The sequence below is a fragment of the Prunus avium genome, chromosome 6 (assembly GCF_965620075.1).
Source record: "Prunus avium chromosome 6, drPruAviu1.hap1.1, whole genome shotgun sequence".
Taxonomy (NCBI): Eukaryota; Viridiplantae; Streptophyta; class Magnoliopsida; order Rosales; family Rosaceae; genus Prunus; species Prunus avium.
The window spans coordinates 7747503-7772296 of record NC_142289.1 but is presented as its reverse complement, the minus strand read 5'-3'; the positions used below and the strand labels follow the sequence as shown (position 1 = coordinate 7772296).

Genomic DNA, 24794 nt, shown 5'->3' with positions numbered 1-24794 from the left:
TAATTCAAACAACATTTGACCTGGCTACTTTTCATGTGTCATCTCTTTCTTTCTGCTGTAATTTTAAGCACAATTTGGAAGCTTTCCGTTGTCCTGACCGTCACTCACGCATCCTTTGCCGTTGCTGAGGTTTCATATCAAATTGTCAATTCATCCTCCTTACCCCAATAAAATCCAAGTTAAATACTTCAGAATAAATAAAGGGAAAACCTTTATTTTTCTTCTCTGTGTTGGAAAAATATGCAACAATTGGTGTGCCATTTTAGTTTATACGAGCCTTGACTTATTAAATATTCTGTGAACCTGGGATTTCAGAGGAGCATTTAAACAAACTCTGTGCTCTTTAATAAAAGTTACCCCACAAGCGAAACGGTTGCCAAGGCATGATTTGTGGGTGGAGTCTCGGCGGGGACCAACCATGGTCAAAGTTTAATGAATTTGCGGCATAAATAACTTCATTGAAAAGATCAATTTTAACATTAGGCACAACATACCATATTTCATGGGGAATTTTTTGCGTGTCTTGGTCCTAACAAATTATATAATCTAATGATATAAAGCCTTTTATACCCCCTATTATAAGATTGAGTGTTAAACTTATTCCTTTCTCACATGGATGTGGCATAACTTTACTAGGGTAGGGGTTTTAGCTTTAACAGTAGAGCATTTAACCGATCATCATTCGGTCTAATAATATTAGTTTTTATTTCATTAGAAGAGATTTTGAGTTAAAATCTGATGGGTGATGAATAAAATCGAAATAAAAAATGAAATAAAATAGCATTTAGTTTTTACTTAATCTCCCGCCTTCAATCGAAAAAGATAATGAAAGTTATTCTTTGGTAAGATTTTTCAGTAAGAATGTACTTTTTCTATTTAAAACATTTATCCAAGGATTTCAATTTGGAATAACTTTAACTTATTTTAGTGGCCTATTGGGCAAAAACATGAGTTTTTTTTTAAGCATAAGTTACACACATATGATGGCTCTACAAGCTGAGGAAGGATCAGGCAACCCAAAGTCCACATTTGCACCACAATTGATTTAACATAATATATATACATGACATTGTGCTTTTTATGATAAAAACAATAGTTGGGTCGAATCTTTTACCTCAACTTGTGTCCAAGTCTCAAATAAATCACATAACAGAAAAAATAAGGGTGGGTGGAATCGAAAATGTGCTCACTTATAAGTTCCAAAAGAAAATTTATAATATTCGAACGTGATCAACACCATCAAATCAAAGTCACATACCAAAAATAAAATTATATTGGGACAAAAATAGTGAACCAAATGCAGGGTCCAAAAGGAGCCATTTGTGACCAGCTGTGACCTTGTGAGTGCGACTAAAATTGAAAGGGTAATAGAAAACTCCACAGTGAGCTTTTCAAACACGCAAGTCTCTTGAAAATGATCTACACCGTTGGGCATGTGGGCCCTATAGCAAAAAGTCACAGAAAGGTTCAATCTTGTCCATCCATTTGGCACCCATATTTTTTTTAAGCTTATTGAAAATATTATCAACAAGCTAGACTTTTGGGAAAGAAGAAATAAAACATTGACGTTGCATAAACAAAATGATAAAGAGAGACAGAGAGAGAGTGTGTGTGTTCTAATTTGTAAAGTTCTCAACTTTCAACATACAAAGTTACAAGGGGCTGCAAGCTCTCGCTATCATTGTCCTGCTCGTGTTGGGTTTTTGCTTTTGGGTTATTTGGGAGTTGGGGAGGGTTGATTGTTTATCTTTTAGTCTCTGTGCTGTGGATAGTGGTCTCCTGCTTTCTCTCTGAGTCTTTGGCTTCGCAAAGAGAAATAAGAGTGTATAAAAACATGGGTTGGATTCCCTGTTCTGGTAAATCCAACAGTAAAGCAAAGACCAAGAAGGAAAGGAAGAATACGATAGAGTTGCAGGAAAAGCCGCTTGATCAGATCAAACCCACTTCAGGTACTTCCTAGTTTCAGGTCCATTAGCATATTGTGTGAGTGTGACCATATTGTTTTTAATCTAACTTCAGCTCAATCTGTTATGCTTTTTATTGGGTTTGCTTGGCTCTCCATATGGGGTTGTTTTAAATTGAGCAGAAACTTATATATTTCATATGAAGTTCAAGGTCCAAGTGGGAAAAATCGGGGCTTGATTGCTTGACTAATCATCTTACAATTTAAATTGCCTTTTGCATTATCTGATGTTTTGTTGAGGATTCATAATTCTGGTTTTATTTCTTCATGTGAATGAAATCCTATATCTACTTATAAAAGTTCTCACTTTTCTTACCTTCTTTTCCATGTTTGATTTCAGGAATTTCAAAGACAAATTCCACCTTGAGTGTCAAGGAGGATCCCAAAGATGGAGGGTCTGATCACATTGCAGCACAGACTTTTGTATTCCGTGAGTTGGTAGCTGCAACTAGAAATTTCAGAGCAGAATGTCTTTTGGGTGAGGGCGGCTTTGGTCGAGTATATAAAGGACGTTTGGAAAGTACCAATCAGGTTAGGCATGATTATCTTTTCATTTTATCGAACATGAAAAAGTTCAATAGGCTCGAAAAGTTTTGCGTGTGCATCATTTGCCAGGAGATTGAGCTTCTAATATGTACAATGTAGTTGGACATGGAATTGAACCTTCTTGATATGTTTGGTGCAGGTAGTAGCTATCAAACAACTTGATCGTAATGGGTTACAAGGGAACAGGGAATTCCTTGTTGAAGTGTTGATGTTAAGTCTTCTTCACCACCCTAATCTTGTTAATCTTATTGGTTATTGTGCTGATGGAGATCAAAGGCTGCTTGTTTATGAATATATGCCCCTAGGATCTTTAGAGGACCATTTACATGGTATATATTCCATCAGCTTCAAATTTTCCTTAACCTTTCGTATCTATTTAGTATGATTTTCTGTAGAAATTGGTTTCATAAGCTTGTTTTGCAGATATATCTCCTGGTAAGAGACGACTTGATTGGAATACAAGAATGAAAATAGCCGCTGGGGCAGCAAAGGGATTGGAGTATTTACATGACAAAGCAAGTCCTCCTGTTATATACAGAGATTTGAAATGCTCCAACATATTGCTTGGTGAAGGGTATCATCCAAAGCTGTCCGATTTTGGCTTAGCCAAACTTGGTCCTGTTGGGGATAACACCCATGTATCTACAAGGGTTATGGGAACCTATGGATATTGTGCTCCCGAGTATGCTATGACAGGGCAATTGACTCTTAAATCAGACGTTTATAGCTTTGGGGTAGTTCTTTTGGAAATTATAACAGGCAGGAAAGCAATTGACAATTCAAGAGCTACAGGAGAACAGAATTTGGTTGCATGGGTAAGAAATCCTGTTTGATCCCATATTTCATTTTCTTTAAGTAATGAGGCCTTTTGAGCTCTTGGTGAAATTTTGTTAAACTAGCGCACAATCTACTAGCAAAAAAGCTAGCACATTTCAAAGACTTAATACTTTTTCTTAACTGTAGTTGTTAAATACTCAATCAACTATCTTGGTAAAAAAGCCTCAGGCTTGAGTAAATTATGTAGATGTTAATACTCGACTCCAAGAATGCATCCTCAGACAGTTCTTAAATCAAGATGAGAAGCCACTTTTCAGACGGTATTTATATTTATTTTTGAAAAGAACTGTATTCCTTATAGATAGTTGTGATAACGCCAGTTTGGATGCTCTGATGTGATAACCGCTTATACTTGCAGTATTTGTTTCAATCACTTTTATACAGTTAGTTTACTTGAGCATGATAGATATTTAAAGGATGGAAATATATTGACAAAGTAGGGGGATGTAGTTTCATATTTTTCTTTGTATTAACTTTTTATTTTATTCAAAAGCTAAGCTAAGGTATTTGGTTTTGTTAATTGTGAAATTCTAAAGCCTTATACCATGACTGACCATCAATAACGACTTCTGCAAACCAGAACTTATTTTGATCTTTAACACACATGTATATATGACTACTTGTTTTCAGGCAAGACCCTTGTTTAAAGACCGAAAGAAATTTTCGCAAATGGCAGACCCAATGCTCCAGGGTCAGTATCCCCAAAGGGGCTTGTACCAAGCTCTGGCTGTTGCGGCAATGTGTGTACAGGAGCAGCCTAATATGCGGCCAGTTATAGCTGATGTTGTCACAGCTTTAACTTACCTTGCTTCACAGAAGCACGACCAGGAAACACAGCCAGTCCAAAGCTCCCGTCTTGCCCCTTGTACACCCCCTAGAACCAAGAGGGATAGTGAAAGGAAAGCTCAATTATGGTAGTGGACATGACACTAGAAGATTAAATTAAGGCTAGGTTGTAAGTTGTTGGGTTTCTTCCGAATGCTGGTGGCTGTTCTGAGGCCTGCCAGCCATGGCATTGCTATAATACTGCTGGGTAGATGCTCATACGGTATGGATTAATATTTTTATGGCTGATGATAACAAGGACTCAGAGGTTAGTTCTGAATGCTTGTTAGCCGCAAGTTTTTTGCTTGCAGTTTTGTGTCATCACAGATGAAAAGCCCAATTTCCATCTCCGTGTTGTCTCCTCAGAAAAACTTTCCTCCCTTTTTCTGAATATATATAGAGCTAGAAGGCTGTATCATAACATCTTTGTGTGCCTTCTTGCAGTGGTTTCTCATTTGTATTTTTTACGCCCCTTAGGTATCTTTTGATAGAGTACCTTTTTTTTTTTTTTTTTTTAAAAATGTTTCAAGTTTTGGGGGTATAGTTTTGCTTTGTATTTGAAATATGGGAGTTGTGGAAAATGTAATTTTAAACTGTGTCAATATTGGTTTGTTTTTGGCTATAAGAAGCCTGTCAATGTTGCTTGGCTATCTTTCTACGTGAAATATTCAATTTGAATTCTGAGTGTTGGCGGCTAAAAAAAGGAGCGTTAGTTAAGTCAACCATACCCAGGTAAGAGTTTCAACTAGAATCAGTTTCTCTGATACTTCAAATAATAATAATAATTTTTTTTTAAAAAAAGGTAACTACACTCAATTTCAAGTAATGGTACTCATGATGACAATGCCCGACAAATCTCAGCAATACAGTAAGAAACGAAGTTGTTAACCAAAGAGACAAAAACCTAAAGTAACCAAATTAACTGAAAGACCAACCCATGCTCTGGTTTGGGCACATTTTAAATACTCAATTCTTGCTTTCAGACCCTCATAACCTCAAGGAGACCTTGCATGCAACGTATACAATTACTATTCTTCTATCATACCAAACACTAGGAGCTCAAGGCAGAATGAGCACCGGAAATCTCGAGCTTTTTAGTGTTTGTGGCCAAAGGCCGATGGTTCACCGTTTTCGCTTCATTGATGATGATGGTTGGTTGTGGTACAATCTATTTCTTTGGGATTTATTCCAAAGAGCTCAAAGTCACATTTGGTTATGACCAAGAAACCCTCAATTTGTTGAGCTTTTCCAAAGAACTTGGGGTCAACATTGGCATTTATGCAGGCTTAGTTGCAGAGGTTACACCAACATGGTTTGTGCTCCTCATTGGTGCAGCCATGAACTTCTCTGGCTACTTCATGATATGGCTAGCAGTTACAGGCAAGATTGCCAAGCCACAAATCTGGCAAATGTGTGCCTACATTTACATTGCAGCAAATTCTATGTGCTTTATAAACACAGGAATTGTTCCTGCATGTGTCAAAAACTTCCCAGAAAGTCGTGGCATTATAATTGGCCTCCTCAAAGGGTACATTGGGCTTAGTGCGGCTATTATCACCCAAATTTATGTAGCCTTTTATGGAGTTCAGGACAGGAAGAGTGTTATTCTTCTGATTGGTTGGCTCCTAGCTGCAATCACACTTGTGTTTCTGCATACAATTCGTCCTTTAAGAATCAGTACTGAAAATCAACAACAAAGCCAAAACCAAAACAAAAACCAGCTCAGAATGTTCTTCCAGTTTCTGTATGTATCAATTGGTTTGGCTTTGTTTCTCATGGCAATAACTCTGACTCAGAAATCGGTTGTGTTCCCTCAGGCAGCTCAAGCCGCGACAGCTACGGTGGTCTGCATCATTGTTTTGCTTCCTCTCTGGATTACCGTATGAGAGGAATTAGTCAACTGGAAATTAATAAAACAAGCACCTCAGATAACCATTGAGAAACCACAAGAAGTAATTCCATCCAAACAAGAAGATCCTGCTTCTTCTTCTTCTTCCCAACGAGAACAACAAGAACTAGAGTATCAAGAGGTGAAGAAGCCGAAACGTGCATCTTTCGTCTCAAACTTGTTCAACAAGCCACCTAGAGGAGATGACTATACCATTTCACAAGCACTTTTCAGCATTGACATGCTGATCATATTCATTGCAACTTTATTCGGACTTGGCTCAAGCTTTACTGCCACGGACAACCTAGGCCAAATCGGGGAGGCGTTGGGGTACAAACCTCAGGCCATAAACACCTTTGTGTCACTCCACAGCATATGGAACTTTTTCGGTCGAATCTTTTCTGGGTTCGCCTCAGAAATCCTACTCATGAAATACAAAATCCCAAGACCCCTCATGCTCACTCTTGCCCTCATCTTGGCAAGCTTTGGCTACCTCTTCATTTTTTTTCCCTTCCATGGTTCCTTGTACTTTGCTTCAGTCATCATCGGGTTTACTCTCGAGCTTCAGCTCCCATTGTGTGTGACAATCATTTCTGAGCTTTTCGGGTTGAAGCACTACGCGCTGCTGTTGAATTTTAGCCAATTGATAAGCCCTCTTGCCTCTTATATATTGAGTGTCAAGATCACTGGTGCGCTCTATGACAAAGAGGCAAACAAGGAGCTTGCCAGGCTTGGTCTACAAAGGATCAAGGGCCAGCCTCTAACATGCATTGGAACTCAGTGTTATAAGCTGTCATTTACAATTTTGACTACTGTCACACTGTTTGCAGCTCTCGGCTCACTTGTTTTGGTGAGGAGAACACTAAAATTCTACAGAAGTGACATATACAAGAAGTTCAGAGACAATGCAGAGAAAGTAGTCAAGGCTGAAGAGAAATAAATGGCTTCATCATCACCGACTTGTTAATGGAGGAAATAAATGGCTTCACTCGGAACTTAAAGTAGAAAGCCTATCCGAAATTCTGATTTTCTTAACAATATTTTGTTAGTTACAATTTGGTTAAACTTGCCTCCTGGAAGTAGGGACTCCTACTTTCAATGTATATGGACATTTTTCTTTGTATTTTTTATGAATTATTTTTGCATATATGTCAAACTGCGATTTAAAAAGTTGACAAGCTTACAGATTGACGGCTCCCTCTCGGCCCCAGTATATAAATGCCTAACAAATCTGACAAAAATAGTTGAGGGCTAACAAAAATAGTTTTTCGAGAGGGTGGATATTGGTTTGTCTTTCTTTTCTTGTACCAATAAATAAGCTTTTTACAGCAATACAACTAGGACCAAGAAGGAAAGGAAGAACAAGATAGAGTTGCAGGAAAAGCCACTTGATCAGATCAATCAAACCCACTTCAGGCACTTACTAGTTTCGGTCATCATTGGTTTCACTCTTGGAGCTCAGCTCCGATTGGCTTTGGCAATCATTTCTCAACTTTTTGGGTTGAAGTACTACTCTACCTTATTTAATTAAAGTGCATAAACTACTAGAAAAAAAAAAAAAAAAAAAAAAAAAAAAAAACCCAGCAGGAATGCAAATATTTAATAAAAAGAATGTTCCTATTTGCTGATGATGACGATGATATCCACTAACAGAGGCCAAAAGTGATTATAAAACGCCATTATTGTAAATAAATTGACTATTGAAAAAGAGAACTAATGTGCTTTACATTCTGACTGTCTAGGGGTAAACCGAACCCACAGTTAAAAATTGACAAGTTTACAGATTGATGGCCCTCTTAGCCACCAGTATATAAATACAAAGAGGAAGACGAAGAGAATGAAGAAGACATGTACTGACATACTTAGGCAGCAGCAGTTTCAATCTCTGCTCTTTCATGGCAATCAGAGAAAGCATCCATCACTTTGCATTCCCCTTCTCTTCCTCACCAGTTTTGTCCTTTGGAGAGCTTGGCTCTCTCTGTTCACTGGGTGATTTCAAGTCACTGGCTCCCTGTCACAAATGAAAATAGGTTTACGAACAGAAAGCATGCACTGGTTAAGACTAAAAGAACTCTTCAATCAACTGGATCCTGTGATGAACATTACGGGCGATCAACACGGCAAATGTAATTATATACCTTATTTCTGTCACGCCAACCAAGTCCAAATGACAGAATGCCTAACTTTTTGGTGTTCCCCTGGGTGGTCGCAGCCCTACAAAGCACACTACCTTGATAAATACTACCAGAGAAATATATGGCCCAATAAAACAACCAATGAATAAGTAGTTACAGTATTTATGACAGGCAAATGTATACACACTATATAGAAAAGGAAACTGAATAGCGTACAGAAAATCATCATATAGCTCATTCTAGAAACAGAGATTTTCATATACCGTGGAGATTTTAGTGCTTTGGCTTGTCCAGATTCATATTGCAATGTAGCTTCCAACATCGATTCTGCCACTTTTACTCTCTTTTCCATCTCAGTAAGTGAAGACATGGCTTTGTCATATTTTTCCTGCATATATTCTTTTCTGTTGAGAAATAGATACATTCATGTTTTACAAAGATGGAAAAAAGTGAGATCTGGAGGCTCCAACAGCAATACACAATAACCTGCCGAGCAAATAGGTTCAGCTGTCTCAATTAAGCATTTTTTTCCGCAGTCATGCATTTTACAAGAATGTGGATTTCTTAGAAAGCTAAAAAGACAGGGAAATGGTGCATGTCCCAAAATTTTATTACAAAATAGGGCACTATATATCATTTATTTAATCACTGCAAGGCAGAAAACGCCCAGCATTGTCTTGTTGGCGATTTTATTTCAAAGAAAGAGCAAGGAAACTCCCAAGATGTTAGGAGATGGCTTCAAATAGGTATCCCAATCTTTAAAATAGCATCATTCAATTTCCACGGCATCAAAGAAAAAAGGAACCTGAAGCACATGAACTGCATTTTTCTGAGCAGCTACTTCTTGCTCGGCATTTATTCGTGCATCTTCAGTTACCTTCTGCTCTTGCTCCATCCACATCAAGACCTGAACAGAACCCAAAAAGGAAAAAGAAAGAAAGAGATTATCTTTCCTCTCCTCTGCCCCCCCAAAAAAAGAGAGGAGAAAACAGCAAATAAATTTGAACCTTAAGCATTGCAGCCTCTTGCTCTGTCTTATCAGCAAGGGCTTGCTGTAGCTCAGCCACCTCTTTCTCCAACTGCTCAACCTGCAGGACCACAAGAAAAGGTATTAACCTACAAGGATATGAATTCAAAAATTCACAGGAAAATCTTGTAATTCGCAATCCTAAAATCCCAGGGAGAAGATCGGAACAATCTGTACATAGTTGGATGACCAGAGGATGTCTACCCAAGTGAAGAAAGAATCTCCACTAGCACCGGCTCAACTAGGATAGGAGGCTAAAGCATAAAAGTTTAAAGCATTTTCACTAGCGTTGGGATCTAAATCTTTTTTCTTTGGTTACAAATTCTGAAACAATCTTATCTTGAGTGTGTTGGGTGCAATCACTTCTACAGTTAGGATGAATTGTGACAAGGTTGTTTGAGTTGAGGTGAGAAAAAATAAAAAAAGAATACAACTCCTCTATCACCTTGGTTGCATTAAGGATAAACGTCACAATTCATCCTTACTGTTGAAAATTATTGCACTGAAGGGCCTCAAAATGGTGTCCAACTTGTGTGATTTACCGGGGGTGAATAATCCTGACCCTTCTCATCAATAATAATCAGAAGACTGAAGATAACCCAACAACTCATCTGTCACTCCAAAACATCAATCAGTGGATGCTTGATGTCATGACAGCATATTGGAGTGCCTGATTGAAGGTAAAGCAACAACTTGAAGGATATATTGTGTTGACTGATCCCTAAACTATTCATCAATAATCTTTGCACTGCTGGAGAAAGATTTGAACTAAAGAAACTTTGTGAAACATCACCATCTTTAAAACAACAATTGCACAGATTTCTTCAGCATGACATAATAGTCAAACATAACAGATTTCTTCAACATGGAATAATTTGAGATCATAACACAGGAAAAATAGTCAGCTAAATCAACAGTGGAACTACCCTTGCGCTTAATTCTCGTCGATTATCAAGCTTGACAATCTCCATAAGCGCTGTCTCCAACTCCTCAGCTCTAGAAAAGGAACAGGAACCACAAACACAGTCTCAATCATTATTGTCACAAGGCACAAAAATAAGATCACAATAGTCCAGGCAAAAGGGCAGTTGATAGTTTCACCACAAGAGTAATTACATGCATGAAAACCAATGGCCTTCTATGGGTGTTAATAGGTGCCAATTGGGCATTATCAAACTAGTAAGTTAAAGAGTTTGGTCATTTTTGAAGTTTCACATTGACGAAGGCAAAGGGAAAGATAAAAGTTTGTGTCAGAAAACAACAACAAAGCCAAAACTGATGTGTGTTTTTAGAAAAGGAAATATTTAGGTAGTCTTATGGATGTACATTAACCTCGATGGGTCAATGAGGATGAAGGAAACAATGCATTGCAGGATTCCAGCTGAAATGGAACAAGGCCCACAACTAACATCTTAAGTGCGTCTTATCTTAAATTCTTTCACTTTTATCAAGCGATAGCTACCAAATCAGGTCCCAAAAGTGCAGAACTTCGAACCAAGTTAAGTAGCAAGTAACCTGAGTACGGCAGATCTTTTCTCCTCCAGCACTCTGCATAGCTCAACCTTCAACCAAATGACCTGCACAAAAGCTGTTAATGATTGAAATTTAAAAGGAGTTGTACAGGGATTGCTTATTTCGTTAAACTAACTACAAGTTGAGAAAAACTTTAAACATGTCCGTTAAGTAGTCAACTAAATGAACTTGGCCAATTTTATCAAGACATTTACTTCACAATTTACATTGTAGATCCAATGTATGCCAAAAAGGTTTTTAGGAAAAGATGAGAAGAGAAAGCAACCTGATCCTGAAGCTCTGGTAAAGAATCTACTTCTGAATCAACGGATGTGCCACTAAGTAATTCATCAAGATTACGGGAGCCAGATTTCGAATGAGATACATAGCCATCTGTAGTGCCTTCTTCAGTAGTATTTTTTTCTTCTGTTACAATAGGATCATGCTTAAAACTATACAGCTTAGATGCAAGCCCTTTGGAATCCTTCCAAACCTGACCCGTTTTAGATCTTTCCTCAACTACTGCTAATACAGCTGGCCGATGCTTATCTCTCAACTCTTGCAATCTAGTTTCAGTTATAGCCAAAAAACCCATGCAAGCAGTCAAAACAAGCTGGCTGCTATCAAATGTTGAGCCAGCAAGGGACTGCAATAAAGTAATAGCATCCCCGGCATCTTTAGTGGTAACTAAAGCCGGACCTGCAGAAACATACAGATAATGAAATTAAAAAATCAACAAAATCATATCTTTGATTGAAAAACAAACAAAATCATATCTTTTATGAGCTTAGAGTTAGTAAAATTGCAGCATATTACCATATAGCTCCAATAATGCTAGTGCTGTTCGAAAAAGCATAACACGATTTCCTTCAAATAGAAGCACATCCCAAACTCGAATAACTGAAGATCAAGGAAGCAATAAGAAGGTAGATATGACTTCGAAGTCTTTCTTGAAACTGAACTAATGAGACGTTATTTAAACAACGCAAAGCAGTGTCGCATAAATCTCACCACTTTCCCAAGGAATCATATTTACAAATATGGAAAGGAACCAAGGTCCAGTGAACCATGCCACCTGGACTCCTAAGTAATCCAAATGATTCACTGCCATAAGCATGGAGGGATAGTAAGAAGAGTACCACACCGTTTCATGGAATGTAAAGAACCAAATATAAGATGATTGATGATTATGAGAAGTATGCAAACCCAATTTTGGAAAATTTTCTCGCACCAACTCCTCAAATACAAGTTGGTCCACCTGATAAACAGAATAATTAATTTTCATGAAGATGAATCAGAAAAGAATCCTCCATAAGTATTAAAACTGTTGGAAGTGTGATAAACATCAAATGGTGAAACAGAATGCAATGGCATGTATTTATGCTCAAGAACTCTAAACCATGAAATCACACCTGAGATTCTATCATTTCCTCAGTATAGTAGCCATCAAAATAGTCGTCAATTATACCCACAAAAGTCCTATAAGAAAAATAATATGGAAAGAAACAGTTTAAAGAATGAGCTGGGTTATCATAGAACATGCCTGTACAGATTGGTTAAGAATTGAACTGCTGTAATGTTGAAAGAGACAACCATTGTCTTTAGCAAATATGGAAAACTCTTTCAACAAAATTTTGTGCCATAAAAAAAGAAAGAAACAAAAACATACGAATAGCCAATGCACAATTCAGAAATCTTATTAAACTATTTATCTGCAGAAGTTATTAGAGAGCATCGATTTTATTAGAAATGATATATATTATATATACACAATTTGAAGAGATAGGGGAATATGAGCTCTAAAAACGTACCAAAAGGCATTTTCCTCAGGCATCAGAAGTAGCAATAACCCTGCAAAGAAATTCATTGCCTGCATATATTTTCATACCAAAGTAATAATAATACTGACTAATATAGTAATAAATAAGACATTTATCAGGTGTTCGATAAAATAAAATTAAAAAACACTTCAGGTCAGTGCATGTAATGTATTAGTTGCTAGAAGTGTACACAAAAGACAAACATTGAATCTTTTTAATTAATAAAATATATTACCCCTTGACAAATCCACTGAAACACATACAAAACAAAATTTCAGATGAATTGCCCCAATTACCTGGCAATACCCAAGAGAGGGGTTATGACGAGCATAAGCTAAAAGCAAACGCCTCAGTGAATTACGACCATCCTCATTCAATGCAGGATGCCCTGGAAATGTACGTGGTATGTCCTGCAATAGAATGCAAAAAGTTAGTTTAGGGAGAAACCCAGATTGCAATACAAAGCAAAAGAAGCAGCACCTACGAATTGAAACGACAAAGTCCAAGGCACATGCATCTAATGACCTTCTCAATCTGCCTTCTCCATTTTCTGGGAACACCAGATGAGTTGTCTTTATCCACGCTTTCAGTAGTATTTGTTTCTTGAGCCAGCAATTCGTAGTAATATCTCTCCACCCGACGAGCCTTCACACCAACAAAAGCTTGCCATACCTGCAATGGAAAGATTTAGAAAGCATTGCACTTCCTGTCAAACAAGTTATTTTGGTAAAACCAATCAAGTTGAGGGTAAGGGTTTTACCTCTCCCCTCAGATCCGTTGGCACTCCCCCATGAACTAGAGACTCCAGTTCTAGTTTCCAAGGAAAGAAAGGCTCTGTAGGGGCCCCATTAGCCACAGCTTCCTCAGCTTCCTCTGTCCCAATACCTTGCACACTGTTAGGGACACCACCACCCATAGCCTCTACTTTCCCAGCAACTTTCACACCGTCAGAGAACCCATCACTTACAGAATTTTCTGCAGTGAAGGCATCCGGACTGTCGTTCAATGCATCGCTAAAGCAAACGTCTTCCTCAACATCATCCTCAGATGCCCCTCCTAAAGAGGCTGCTTCTGATGGAAGGTGGTCTTTATCCACAATTATTTGCTTATCTTTCATAATTTTTCCCTTCCTAACACGAAAGCTCATCATATTTTCAATGGAACTAAGAGATGATCTAATGAGAGTCCATGTTTGGACCTTACTTTTTTCTGTTTCTTTTGAATGTTGAAGCTCCTTTTCAGGATCTCTTTCTGATGAACAACCCGAAACAGATTTCCCACTAATTGTATCATTCCCTTCCTCACCACTCTCAGGAACTGTCTCTGCTTTCTGCTCAGTAGCTTCAGCCTGCAATTCCTCTTTATGTGCCTTCTCAGGAGAGCACAGTTCAGAAGATTTCTCTACATGTTCAAGGAAGTTCTTCCATTTATTTGATCTTTCCTCTTCCTCCTCCTGATACCATAAATATATCACTAAACTGAACGGTCAAATTTTCTTACTTTAGTCATTTGGCTCTGTTCATTTCGATGGAAATACTTTTTTCAACAGAAGAAGAAGTCCTTGGAAATACATTTGTAAAGCCTCACATCACTTATTTAAAACTATTACAAAACTGGAACCTAAGGATAATACATCATGCCACTTTAGTTTGCTATAAAGCTTAGAATCGATTTAAAATCATATTTTCCTCTCTTGCAAAAGTTTCAGCTGATAATACCTCCTATAGCAATCACACAGATAATATCAGAAGTTTAAAGCAAAATACTGGCTTTCGCCCATCGACATATTGAAGTTGATCATATGATACTTGAAGGAATGTTAAAACAGTTACAAAGTGATTTTAATATCACAAAATGCGCATAACATGTGCCCAAGAAAATACCTTGTAGATATGAGAGTACTCTCTATATGTTTGTACATGCTGAGGTCTCAAAGCAAATCCATAGGCGTCCCTGTTGACAGCAATTTCTCCATGAATCTTTTAAATGGAAACTATAACAAAACTTTTATATAAAAAAATCTAAGATTCCATGACAAAAACAATCTAACGCAGCATCTTGATGTCAAATCCGTGCCAGAAAAAACAAATGTGCCGTGCATTTAACATCTACAAACAAATATGAAGGTTGCAGTTGCCCGGCATTGTGAATTAAGAAACCGGACAAGAACCAAATACACATTAAGTTGCTGAACTCTACAGACCTGGAATCAGCCTCCAACGAGCGCTTACTCAACAAGGACAACAACATGCTTCAAAAAGAGTTGCAATTCTACTGCCCATAGCTCTCATTTTCTTTACAACCAAACTCAAAATTCTAAACCTTCCGCCACATTACACACCCGAAGCAAAAAATGAAGATCACCCATGCACATTACGCATTTGGACGAACCCTAACCCTAATTCCCCTCAATTACCACACAAGCTCATCAAAATTCAAGACTAGCCAATCCTGAACCTCATCAAAATTCAAGACTAACCAATCCTGAAGCAGAGTTTAAAATTCTAAAAGATTAAATTCGAGAAACAAAAGCAATGGATAATCGATCTACGAGAGGAATTGAATAGAATAATTTGAGTGCGACATGACTGAGTCACTCTCTGTTCCGAAGTATCAGCAGCAAGAAGACGAAGGATTGTTGGAGAGAGTCTAATTACATATAATTTGTTAGAGAAAATGCGAAGAATTAGGGTTACAAGACACGTTCAGAGAAGGCGAAATTTCAAAGCGTACGTGAGAGCGCAGGCTTTACCTCCTGGGCTTTGGAGCGTGGAGGACATTGAAGCTCTGTTCCGCCATCATAGCTGTGAGAGAGAGAGAGAGATTAGGGTTTGCGGCGTTTGATTCGGAGAGATATAAGAGCCGGTTCTTGATCTCTGAAACCGACACTTAGACGAAACGTCTTCCCTCTTTCTCTCTCTCTCTCTCTCTCTCTCTCTGAAGAGTGTCACTGTGTAAGCTCAGGGCTGCTCCATATGTAAGTTTTCATTTCAAAGCTTCTACTACTATGTAGACGTTGAATTGAAACTGCCAGTTTTGGTCACGTGAGCTTTTAGCGGGTCTTGGAGGGAAGATACGCTACAGCTACGGCCAACGCTAAGTTGGATGCACGTGCACCTAATCTTTGTCCCTTTTTTTTTTGGCGTAACTATCGCCGAGCGGCTATACTTTTTTGACACGTGGCGAAGCAAGCCCTAGCGCCAGGCGGGTCCTTTTTTTTTAATAGTATAGCCGCCCGGCTATATTCGGGTTTTTTAATTTTAAAAAAACCGTATAGCCAAGCGGCTATACTACAGTTTTTTATTATTAAAAAATCTTATAGCCGCCCGGCGATACTACTTTTACACGTGGCGGAGCGGGGGCTAGGCTCCAGGAGAGTGGTCCCTGTTTTATTATAAATAGTATAGCCGTCCGGCTATATTCGGATTTTTTTTTATAATAAACGGCTATACTATTTTTTAATAATGAAAAGTAGTATAGCCGTGCGGCGAGACTCATTTTTTATAATAAAAATAGTACAGCCGCGCGGCTATACTACGATTTTGATAAAAATAGTATAGCCATGCGGCTATAATACGGCTATAATATTTTTGACACGTGGCAAAGCGGGCGCATCACAGGTGGGGCCTTTTTTTATTTTTATAAATAGTATAGCCGTTCGGCTATACTCGGTTTAAAAAAAAAGAGTATAGCCACCCGGCTGTACGGGGGTCCTTTTTTTAATAAATATTTTTTATAAATAGTATAGCCGAGCGGCTAAGATTATGTGCAGCAGAAACAACCCACCAGTATGAAGTGAGGATGATGACTTCTTTGGATAGATACTTGTTGTATCGTGGTGCTAATAGGATGCAGCGTCTCTGCATGAGCTGTGGTTACTCTACGAACCACAATAGTAGACGAGATGTTTTTCAAATGGATCACATGTTCCTACAAATGCATTAAGAAGTTAGAGCTTCTTCGTATTGGAGGGATACAGAATATCACCATTGAAAGTTCGTCTTTGGAAAACTTTCGTCCCAGGACACATTATAATGACCCCTTGCATTTTAATATATCTGGTGAGAAGCTTGAAACTATAGATATAGAACTATGGCCTACCTATCGTCGAGATACAAACAGGAATTCATTGAAGGTTTTTGCTCCAAATCTTAAAAACTTGAAATGGAAAGGCAGTGGGGGGAATGTCCAAAATCTGGGAAAACTAATGAGTTTGGAAAAAGTTGAGCTTCTTTTAAGGCATGAAGGGAATCAATTTAGTCAAACAATATGGTAGAATATTTTCAGATCTTATTTCATTCTCCGAAAGGAGGTATTTATAATAGAATGTTACAAACCCTAGTAGGGTTGAATTAGGAAATAAGTGGAATCCTAATTACATAATATCTATACAAAAGGAAAAAAATAAATAAAACCCGAATAGAATAGGATATATCTCGCCAACACTCCCCCTCAAGTTGGAGCAAAGACGTCACGCATGTCCAACTTGTCGAGGGAGTTGCGAAAGATACTTGTAGAAACAACTTTCGTAAGAACATCGGCTAACTGATACTCTGAGCGGATGAACGGAAAGGAAACAATCTCCGCATCCAACTTTTCTTTAATGAAATTTCGATCAACCTCCACATGCTTTGTACGATCATGTTGAACCGGGTTATGAGCAATTGCAATCGCAGCCGTATTGTCACAATATAACTTCATGGGTTTCTTAGGCCCAAAACCAAGGTATCTCAATAATCTCCTCAACCATAGTAACTCAGATACACCATGAGCCATTCCCCGATACTCGGCATCAGCACTAGATCGAGACACCACCTTTTGTTTCTCGCTCCTCCACATAACAAGATTGCCACTCACAAACATAAAATACCCAGATGTTGAGCGCCTATCTGTAGCTGAACCTGCCCAATCAGCATCTGTGTACCCTTCCACATCTGTATAACCGTACTTGGAAAACATTAACCCCTTGCCAGGAGCCCCTTTGAGGTATCTCAAAATACGTGTCACGGCACCCATATGATCTTCACTAGGTGAGTGCATAAACTAACTCACCACACTCACTGCATATGCAATATCTGGACGTGTATGAGCCAAATAAATTAATTTTCCCACAAGCTGTTGATAGCACTTCTTATCAGTAGGAGCTTGATCAGGATACAACCCCAACTTGTGATTCTGTTCACTAGGAGTATCAATGGGTTTACAATCCAACATTCCAGTTTCTGCAAGCAAGTCCAAAACATATTTTCTTTGGGACAGAAAAATACCATGCTTAGATCTGGCAACTTAAATCCCAAGAAAGTATTTCAAGTCACCTAATGATTTCATCTTAAATTCAGACGCAAGATATTTCTGAAGATTCTGTATTTCTACCTGATCATCTCCAGTTACAATCATATCATCAACATAAATTATTAAAGCTGTTAATTTACCTCTGCGACGTTTCAGAAACAAAGTATGATCTGTATTACTTTGTACATACCCAGACTTTCTCATAGATGCAGGAAACCTCCCGAACCAAGCTCTTGGAGACTGCTTTAATTCATACAATGATTTCAGTAGCTTGCACATCATACCCTCTTTAGCGGTCACAAGGATACCCGGTGGAGGATCCATGTATATTTCTTCTTTGAGGTCACCATGGAGGAACGCATTCTTGACATCAAATTGTAACAGCGTCCAGTCATGATTAGCAGCTAAGGATAAGAGTACGCGTACAGTGCTGAGCTTAGTTACTGGAGCAAAAGTCAATCCACCACATATGTCTGAGTATACCCTTTTGCTATCAATCTTGCCTTGTAACGGTCAATGGAACCATCAGCCTTATGCTTCAAAGTAAACACCCATCTGCACCCAACTGCCTTTTTTCCTTTTGGTCAAGGAACTAACTCCCAAGTTGTTAGAAATGTGCCCTAAGAGCCAATACATTTGATGTAATCTCCTGAGAATACATTTCATATATGATATATAAAGGGCAAACTTAATTTGTTATCTTTTACATCGTGTAAAGAAACAAATGTCCAGGGTATGCTAAACAAGAGATAAAGTAATCTAAAGAAGATTAGATTCGGGAGACCTTTAATCTCTAACTGTAGCATCCCAAAATGTTCCTAATCATAGGTTATCAAATGGACATTGATAAACCGTCAAGATTAGCACATATTATGTATGCTCAATTGGGAGGATGGTTAGTCTCAAACCATTTGTGTAGTTGACACTAATACAAGTATGTGGGTGCTCATTAGTGAATGAGTACACTGAACGCGATCAACCGTAGTTCTCGTATGGAGTATTTATCTATATGTCAAACGAGAACTCATAGTTGCAATAATGCAAATTAGTCCTTAGACCTGAGGCATCATGGTTGTCTTGTGATGCATTATTGATCTTTGATAGCTCTTAAAGGCAAGCCGTAAAAGATTTGTCTTAAGTGTTGTTGGGATCTCTTAATTCATCATAGGGGCATGTGAATGTACAATAAGGAATCTCTACTTTCGATAAAGAAGGAGAATGTTTCAAGATGTGATTCAGTAAATCTTTGGCCAAAGTATTTTGAGCTTGATTTAGAAAGTTGTTCTTAATCACGTTCTTTTGAATCACATGAGGTTATAAATCATATTAGGGGTTTGACATAATCAATCCGTACCCTAATAATATGATTTGAAACATTGTATGAGAGAAGGACCGTATTGCATTGCAATTCCAACTGAATAGGTTCTTCATCTATTCTGGTTAGCTTGGGTAGCCTTGATATATTGCTAGATGTCACTCTTGGCTTGTGGAAGTCCTAGGATTGATTGTGATCGATCCAAATAAAGGAAGAATTAAAAAGGGGTTTTAATTCCAGTTGGTTAGAAAGAGTTCTAATATTTTCCCACTGCCTTGCTAATTAGAACCTAATGGATCGCACACCTTAAATGGTTAACTTTGAGTAATGCAAATGAGAATGAGGAAATCAATTTGATTGATTTGATGTGGATGATTTACTACGTGTAAAAACGTATTTGGGCTAAGTAATAGTTAACGGAAAGCCCAAATGGTTGGGTATCAAGCCCAAGGGCTTAAGACACCTAAATATTATGGTTTAAGTGTCATAAGGCCCAATTTTGGAAGCCCAATGGGGTTTGGCCGAAAATGCTTAAGTGAATGTGTATGGGAATTGTTTCCATAAGCTCATTAACACACAAACACAATCCAACATCAACCAAATGGGTTTGGAAGATCAAAGAGAGAAAAAAGAGAGTTTTCAAGAGTGAAACACTTTCATCTTTCAAAGTGGTTTAGATTGAAACCAATCTTGAGAATCTTGCACTAGCATCCAAGTATTCTCAAGATACTTATTCTCATCTCAAGGTTCCATTGGTGTGGAGACTTAGAGGCCATATACTTTTGTGGCTCACATGGAGGAGAAAGATCAAGGAGCAAAGATCAAAGATCAAAGAGGAGATCAACAAAGAGGAAATCATCAAGAGAAGACCAAACACAAATTGGTTCATATAATTGCTTCAAGGGTAATTAGATCTTATCCTTTCTCTTGAATTTTCATTTATGAAAAACATATCAATGTTCATGGCTTAAGATACTTGGAAGAAGTTTTGTTTTTGAATTTAAACAACCACTATAGACTTCCGCTGCGATTAATTTGATTAAATGCATGTTTAATATTCAAATGAACTTTGGAAAAATATTTTGAAAATCCTACACAAGTAGCATTCTTGTTCAAGGCTTCCATCTCAACATGCATTGCATCTACCCAGTTTTGATCAGATAGAGCATCCTGCAACTTAGTTGGCACACATAAACTAGATAATTGACACAAATATGATGTATATGACTTAGATAAACGATGAGTTGACATATAATGGTTAATGGGATATTTAGACTTGGCATGTATATCAGGAGAATATTGCACTTTAGGTTTCCCACGGGTAGTACGTGGGGGCAGAGAATAGGTAGGCACATCACTAGAAAGTACCTCATTATCACGACTTGATTGAGGCAATGGCAGGGCAGAGGGGGATCTTGTATCAATTTCATTTGTACGAGAGTCGCTAGTATCACTGTTATGTCCTTCGGAGAGAGGCTCGAAAAATCCAAGAATATCATCTGGCGACTGGTCGCGTCACTCATATCGATACTATTGTCGCTCGTCGAGGCAGGCAACTGGTCGCTTTCTATGTGCGATCGGTCGTTTCTAAGCAGATCCATTCGCGGCCGGTCGCTCACTTCTACGCGACTGGTCGTATCCAGACAGATTCGTTCGCGACTGGTCGTTTCATCCTCGCGACCGGTCGCTTCCTGTTCGCCAGAAATTCCTTATTCAGGTCCAAGATCTTCCATATTCTCCACTCCGAAACTCTTCAATTCACTCCTTCTCTCCCCCTGAATTGAAGAGGATGGAGAAACATAATAAGATACTTCTTCATGAAATGTGACATCCAAAGTGACATGTACCTTCTGAGTAGGCTGGTGATAACACTTATAACCCTTCTGAGTAGTAGAATAACCAATGAAGACGCAACGGAGAGCACAATGATCAAGTTTACTTCGTTGATGGGAGTAGACATGAACATACACAATACACCCAAACACCTTTGGAGGTAACTTAGAGACCGAAACCGGAGGAGTATGAGCACACAACACATCGAGTGGGGTCTTGAAATCAAGAACCCGACTAGGAGTACGGTTAATCAAGTAGGCGGCGGCCAAGACACCATATCCCCAAAGATGATGAGGAACAGACATATCCAACATCAGAGAGCGAGCAACTTCAAGTAATTAACGATTCTTCCTTTCAGACACACCATTCTGTTGAGGTGTGAATGGAGTGGTAGTTTGGTGAATGATACCTTGATCACGAAAGAATTGGGTCAAGTTATGATTCACATATTCACCGCCATTATCAGTCTGAAATACTTTAACACGAGCATGAAACTGAGTAGACACCATGGCACAAAAGTCAGGAAGAATAGAGGCAACATCATGTTTATTCTTCATCAAATACACCCATGTTAAACGAGTGCAATCATCAATAAACGTAACAAACCAACGGAAACCATGAGAAGTCACACGAGCAGGACCCCAGACATCAGAATGTACTAACTCAAAAGGCAAAGCAGCTTTATTATTACTTAAGGGAAAAACAGTACGGTGGCTCTTGGCCATTACACAAGTCTCATATTTGAAACTAGACTCATCACACGAACTAAATAACGAAGGAAACAAATGTCTAAGATAACCAAATGACGGATGTTCTAAGCGACGATACCATAACCAAAATTGTTGCTTGTCTTTGATACTGCCACTCGGAGCTTTATTAGCGACACAACCACGAACTGCTGCAGCCGGCAACTGTAAGTAATACAACCCCCTTATCCTTTTACCATGCCCAATCTTCTCGTGAGTCCTGAGATCCTGAAAAAAAAAACAATGGGTAGAATAGAAGGTAGCAGACGCGTTAAGTGTATCAAGTAAACGCCCAACAGATAACAAATTGCAATGAATATTGGGAACCAAGAGTGCATAAGACAGAGGTAAAAAAGGAGTGAGATGGATGGTACCTTCACCAGTAACTGAGGAAGGTAAACCATTAGCACTAGTAATATGGGGGTCACGGGGGTTATGCGACAACTCATCAAACATATTATCATTATAAGTCATATAATCATAAGCACCAGTGTCAATTATCCAAGTAGTAGAACTCATACCTAGCATAGTATCGGAAGCACATAGATTTGCAGATGGAGCCGGAGGACGGGCCTCATCAGGAGTCACAGTGTAAGTGGCCTTGGGGCCATACATACGAGCTTTGTAGTCAGCAAACCAATCAGGGTAACCATGCTCCTTGAAACACTTCTCAGAGTAATGATTCCCATTACAATGGCGACATTTAGGCGGACCTTCAAGAGAGCTAGGAGTAGAGCCAGAAGGACGAGACCCAGTAGAAGAACCAAATTTTCTGGATGGAGAGCAACCGGTCACGTCGTGCTGAGCGACCGGTCGTGTCGTGTTGGGCGACCGGTCGTTGACGAGCTGGGTCAACCTTGAGAGCCAGCGATCCTCCTCCAAGTATAGCGGACTGACGGGTGTCTTCCTCCATAACCATAGCATAGGCTTCGAGAGGAGGCGGGACATGACTAAGAGCAAGAATATGGCTACGGACACCATCATACGGTGGATCAAGTCCGCCATGAAAATCATAAACTCGATCGGCTTCAATCTTTTTCAGACGACGAGCCCTATCAGTAGAACAGCTAAACTCATACGGACGTAGACAATCAATCTCTTGCTAGATAGCATGGAGTTTTTCATAGAACATTTTCACAGATTCACCATTTTGACCTGTAAGTATGGACTGCCGTCGGAGTTGAAACAAACGAGAATTATTCTGAGTCAAAGTATAGGTCTTCCGAGCAGCCTCCCATATATCAAAGGCAGTATCACCATGTTCAAACAAGGCACGAACTGGTTTAGTCATGGAATTGAGAAGCCATGACTGCACTGGACAATTATCTTCTTCCCATTCGGCATAGGCATCGGAATCTAGAGACGGAGCAGGCTTCTTCCCATTGATCCAACTTGCCATATGACGACTAGTAATCGTATTTCATTCTCCGAAATGAGGTATTTATAATACAAGGTTACAAACCCTAGTAGGGTTGAATTAGGAAATAAGTGGAATCCTAATTACATAATATCTATACAAAAGGAAAAAATAAATAAAACCCTAATAGAATAGGATATATCTTGCCAACAAATTTGACACAGTGATTGAGGTTCTTTGCAACATAAGCTGCCCAAAAGTTGTTATTATAAGCAAGGAGACCATCAAGGTAAAATATTTGAAAAACAATTGTAGACGCACAAGTTCCTGTCCTCTTTCAAACTAAGAATTTTTCATGAAAAACTCGCAAGCTATGTTCCAGGAAGGTTCCATGGGAGCACCAATTTTTCTTAGAGGAATGCCTAATTTGAATATCTTGTGCATAAGGAGGGCCGGGACATGGATAGATGCCGAAACAAATGAAGTATGTTGCCTACTGATCTCCCTCTCACGCACACACATACTTTGTTGGTAAGCTTTTTCTTTATTGTTAATTTAAAATTAATTTGCTTGTATGCTTGTCGCTTTTTGTATATTTTCAGTCAAGTGGCTGCAAAACCCTGCTTTTTGTATGGAATACTGGAAACTGCAAAACCTTGCTTTCCTTCATCACCTTAAGGAGGTAACCATAGAGTATTCGGACAACGGATCTAACGAAATCGAGTTTGCAAGGTATATCCTCGAGCATGCTCAAAATTTGAAGAAAATGGTCATTGTTCTTAATTGCAAAACAATGCGATCAAAAGTTGTAGCAGAGATCGTGAGTAGGAGCAAGATGATTTCCACTGCCGCAGTTATGATTCGGGTGGAAGCACATTAAACGCTGATATTTTAAGACAAATTTATGTATGTCCTTGACGAAAATGAAGATGCAGGTAAGGATCAACTAGTGGTATATGACTCAAGCTTATATTACCAAGAGTTAGTATATTGAGAGACTTATAATTGCAAACAGCTTGTTTTGTGCGGCAGAATGAGAGCTTCACATTTGTGGTTTTTCTTTGTTTGTTTTGGTTTTGTTAGTTAATTTGGATGACGAAGATGCTCAAATCATACCACTTCCTCCGCCACCTCCACCTCCACCTCACATGTCACAGCTCAAGCGTCAGTTTTATCAAAGTGATATGACCCCTGTGATGACTCTGTCTGGTGGTGGCCAAGTCTAGAAAATAGTGCATCTTTGTATGTTTCTACCTTTTTTTTCGTCTATGGAACTTGTTAATGTTAGACTGTCACTTGTACTATAAAAAATCTAGATAGATATAAAAGTATTTACCAATAAAAGAGAAGATAAATACGTAATTCAGACAATAATAACTTAATGCTATGTGTTTATTTTTTAATACAAACGATGGTCTAAATTACGAGGGAATTTCTCACACACACACTACAAAAGTGTCATAGAATTCGAACTAGAAACCACTAATTTACTAATCAAGTTCGTCAGCACTTTAATGCCATGTTTACTTTACTTAGAATCACAGAAGTCGAATTCAAAAAGTCAAGAACGAGTATATGATACTATATCACAGGATAAGTCACATTTCGTGTAAGCAAACATGCCACGAGGCTCTTATACCCAATAAAAAGTGTGAATCATGATAATTTACTCATGCCAGAAATTAAAAAAATCCATTG

The 24794-nt window shown here is 38.5% G+C and overlaps 3 protein-coding genes and 1 pseudogene across 8 annotated transcripts; 3 read left to right on the top strand and 1 right to left on the bottom strand.

The window, feature by feature from the left end:
* The first annotated feature begins 1603 nt into the window (after positions 1 to 1603).
* CDL1 (Protein kinase superfamily protein) lies at positions 1604 to 4821 on the top strand. Its single transcript, XM_021970716.2, has 5 exons — positions 1604 to 1949; positions 2304 to 2494; positions 2649 to 2838; positions 2933 to 3324; positions 3977 to 4821. Exons 1-5 carry the CDS (start codon positions 1835 to 1837, stop codon positions 4262 to 4264), a joined length of 1176 nt encoding a protein of 391 aa, XP_021826408.1. The 5' UTR covers positions 1604 to 1834; the 3' UTR covers positions 4265 to 4821.
* Positions 4822 to 4996: 175 nt separating this feature from the next.
* LOC110767230 (protein NUCLEAR FUSION DEFECTIVE 4-like) lies at positions 4997 to 6999 on the top strand (annotated as a pseudogene).
* A 723-nt stretch (positions 7000 to 7722) lies between these two features.
* Positions 7723 to 15549, bottom strand: LOC148293574 (uncharacterized). 6 transcript variants are annotated; one of them, XM_088255289.1, is made up of 18 exons: positions 15306 to 15547; positions 14437 to 14506; positions 13314 to 14006; positions 13079 to 13225; positions 12850 to 12963; positions 12545 to 12603; positions 12146 to 12212; positions 11940 to 11991; positions 11745 to 11837; positions 11550 to 11633; positions 11020 to 11432; positions 10737 to 10798; positions 10148 to 10217; positions 9202 to 9282; positions 9000 to 9101; positions 8458 to 8582; positions 8198 to 8285; positions 7723 to 8070 (listed from the first exon to the last, which is right to left on the bottom strand). In XM_088255289.1, the coding sequence occupies exons 1-18, from the start codon at positions 15353 to 15355 to the stop codon at positions 7978 to 7980; spliced, it is 2463 nt and encodes an 820-aa protein (XP_088111415.1). In that variant the 5' UTR covers positions 15356 to 15547; the 3' UTR covers positions 7723 to 7977. The 6 variants fall into 6 exon arrangements, with proteins under 6 accessions (XP_088111415.1, XP_088111416.1, XP_088111417.1 ...); XM_088255290.1 differs by having other exon boundaries at positions 8198 to 8273; positions 15306 to 15545; XM_088255291.1 differs by lacking the exon at positions 15306 to 15547 and adding an exon at positions 14757 to 15057.
* Positions 15550 to 15658: 109 nt separating this feature from the next.
* LOC148293573 (uncharacterized) lies at positions 15659 to 24377 on the top strand. The gene is made up of 7 exons (XM_088254524.1): positions 15659 to 15666; positions 16297 to 16418; positions 16450 to 16780; positions 23292 to 23385; positions 23479 to 23482; positions 23699 to 24031; positions 24180 to 24377. Exons 1-6 carry the CDS (start codon positions 15659 to 15661, stop codon positions 23974 to 23976), a joined length of 837 nt encoding a protein of 278 aa, XP_088110650.1. The 3' UTR covers positions 23977 to 24031; positions 24180 to 24377.
* The last annotated feature ends 417 nt before the right edge of the window (positions 24378 to 24794 follow it).

Excerpts from the sequence above, each read along its gene's own strand:
- CDL1 (XM_021970716.2), top strand. The coding sequence starts at position 1,835 with ATGGGTTGGATTCCCTGTTCTGGTAAATCCAACAGTAAAGCAAAGACC. Across the intron at positions 1,950-2,303 it reads TCAGATCAAACCCACTTCAG|GAATTTCAAAGACAAATTCC; the intron begins GTACTTCCTAGT and ends GTTTGATTTCAG. Across the intron at positions 3,325-3,976 it reads AACAGAATTTGGTTGCATGG|GCAAGACCCTTGTTTAAAGA; the intron begins GTAAGAAATCCT and ends ACTTGTTTTCAG.
- LOC148293574 (XM_088255286.1), bottom strand. The coding sequence starts at position 15,355 with ATGATGGCGGAACAGAGCTTCAATGTCCTCCACGCTCCAAAGCCCAGG. Across the intron at positions 14,007-14,436 it reads AGTACTCTCATATCTACAAG|GAGGAGGAAGAGGAAAGATC; the intron begins GTATTTTCTTGG and ends TTATGGTATCAG. Across the intron at positions 8,583-8,999 it reads ATGCAGTTCATGTGCTTCAG|GAAAAATATGACAAAGCCAT; the intron begins GTTCCTTTTTTC and ends GAATATATGCAG.
- LOC148293573 (XM_088254524.1), top strand. Across the intron at positions 16,419-16,449 it reads TAGGATGCAGCGTCTCTGCA|TAGACGAGATGTTTTTCAAA; the intron begins TGAGCTGTGGTT and ends GAACCACAATAG. Across the intron at positions 16,781-23,291 it reads ATGAGTTTGGAAAAAGTTGA|GATATATCTTGCCAACAAAT; the intron begins GCTTCTTTTAAG and ends CTAATAGAATAG.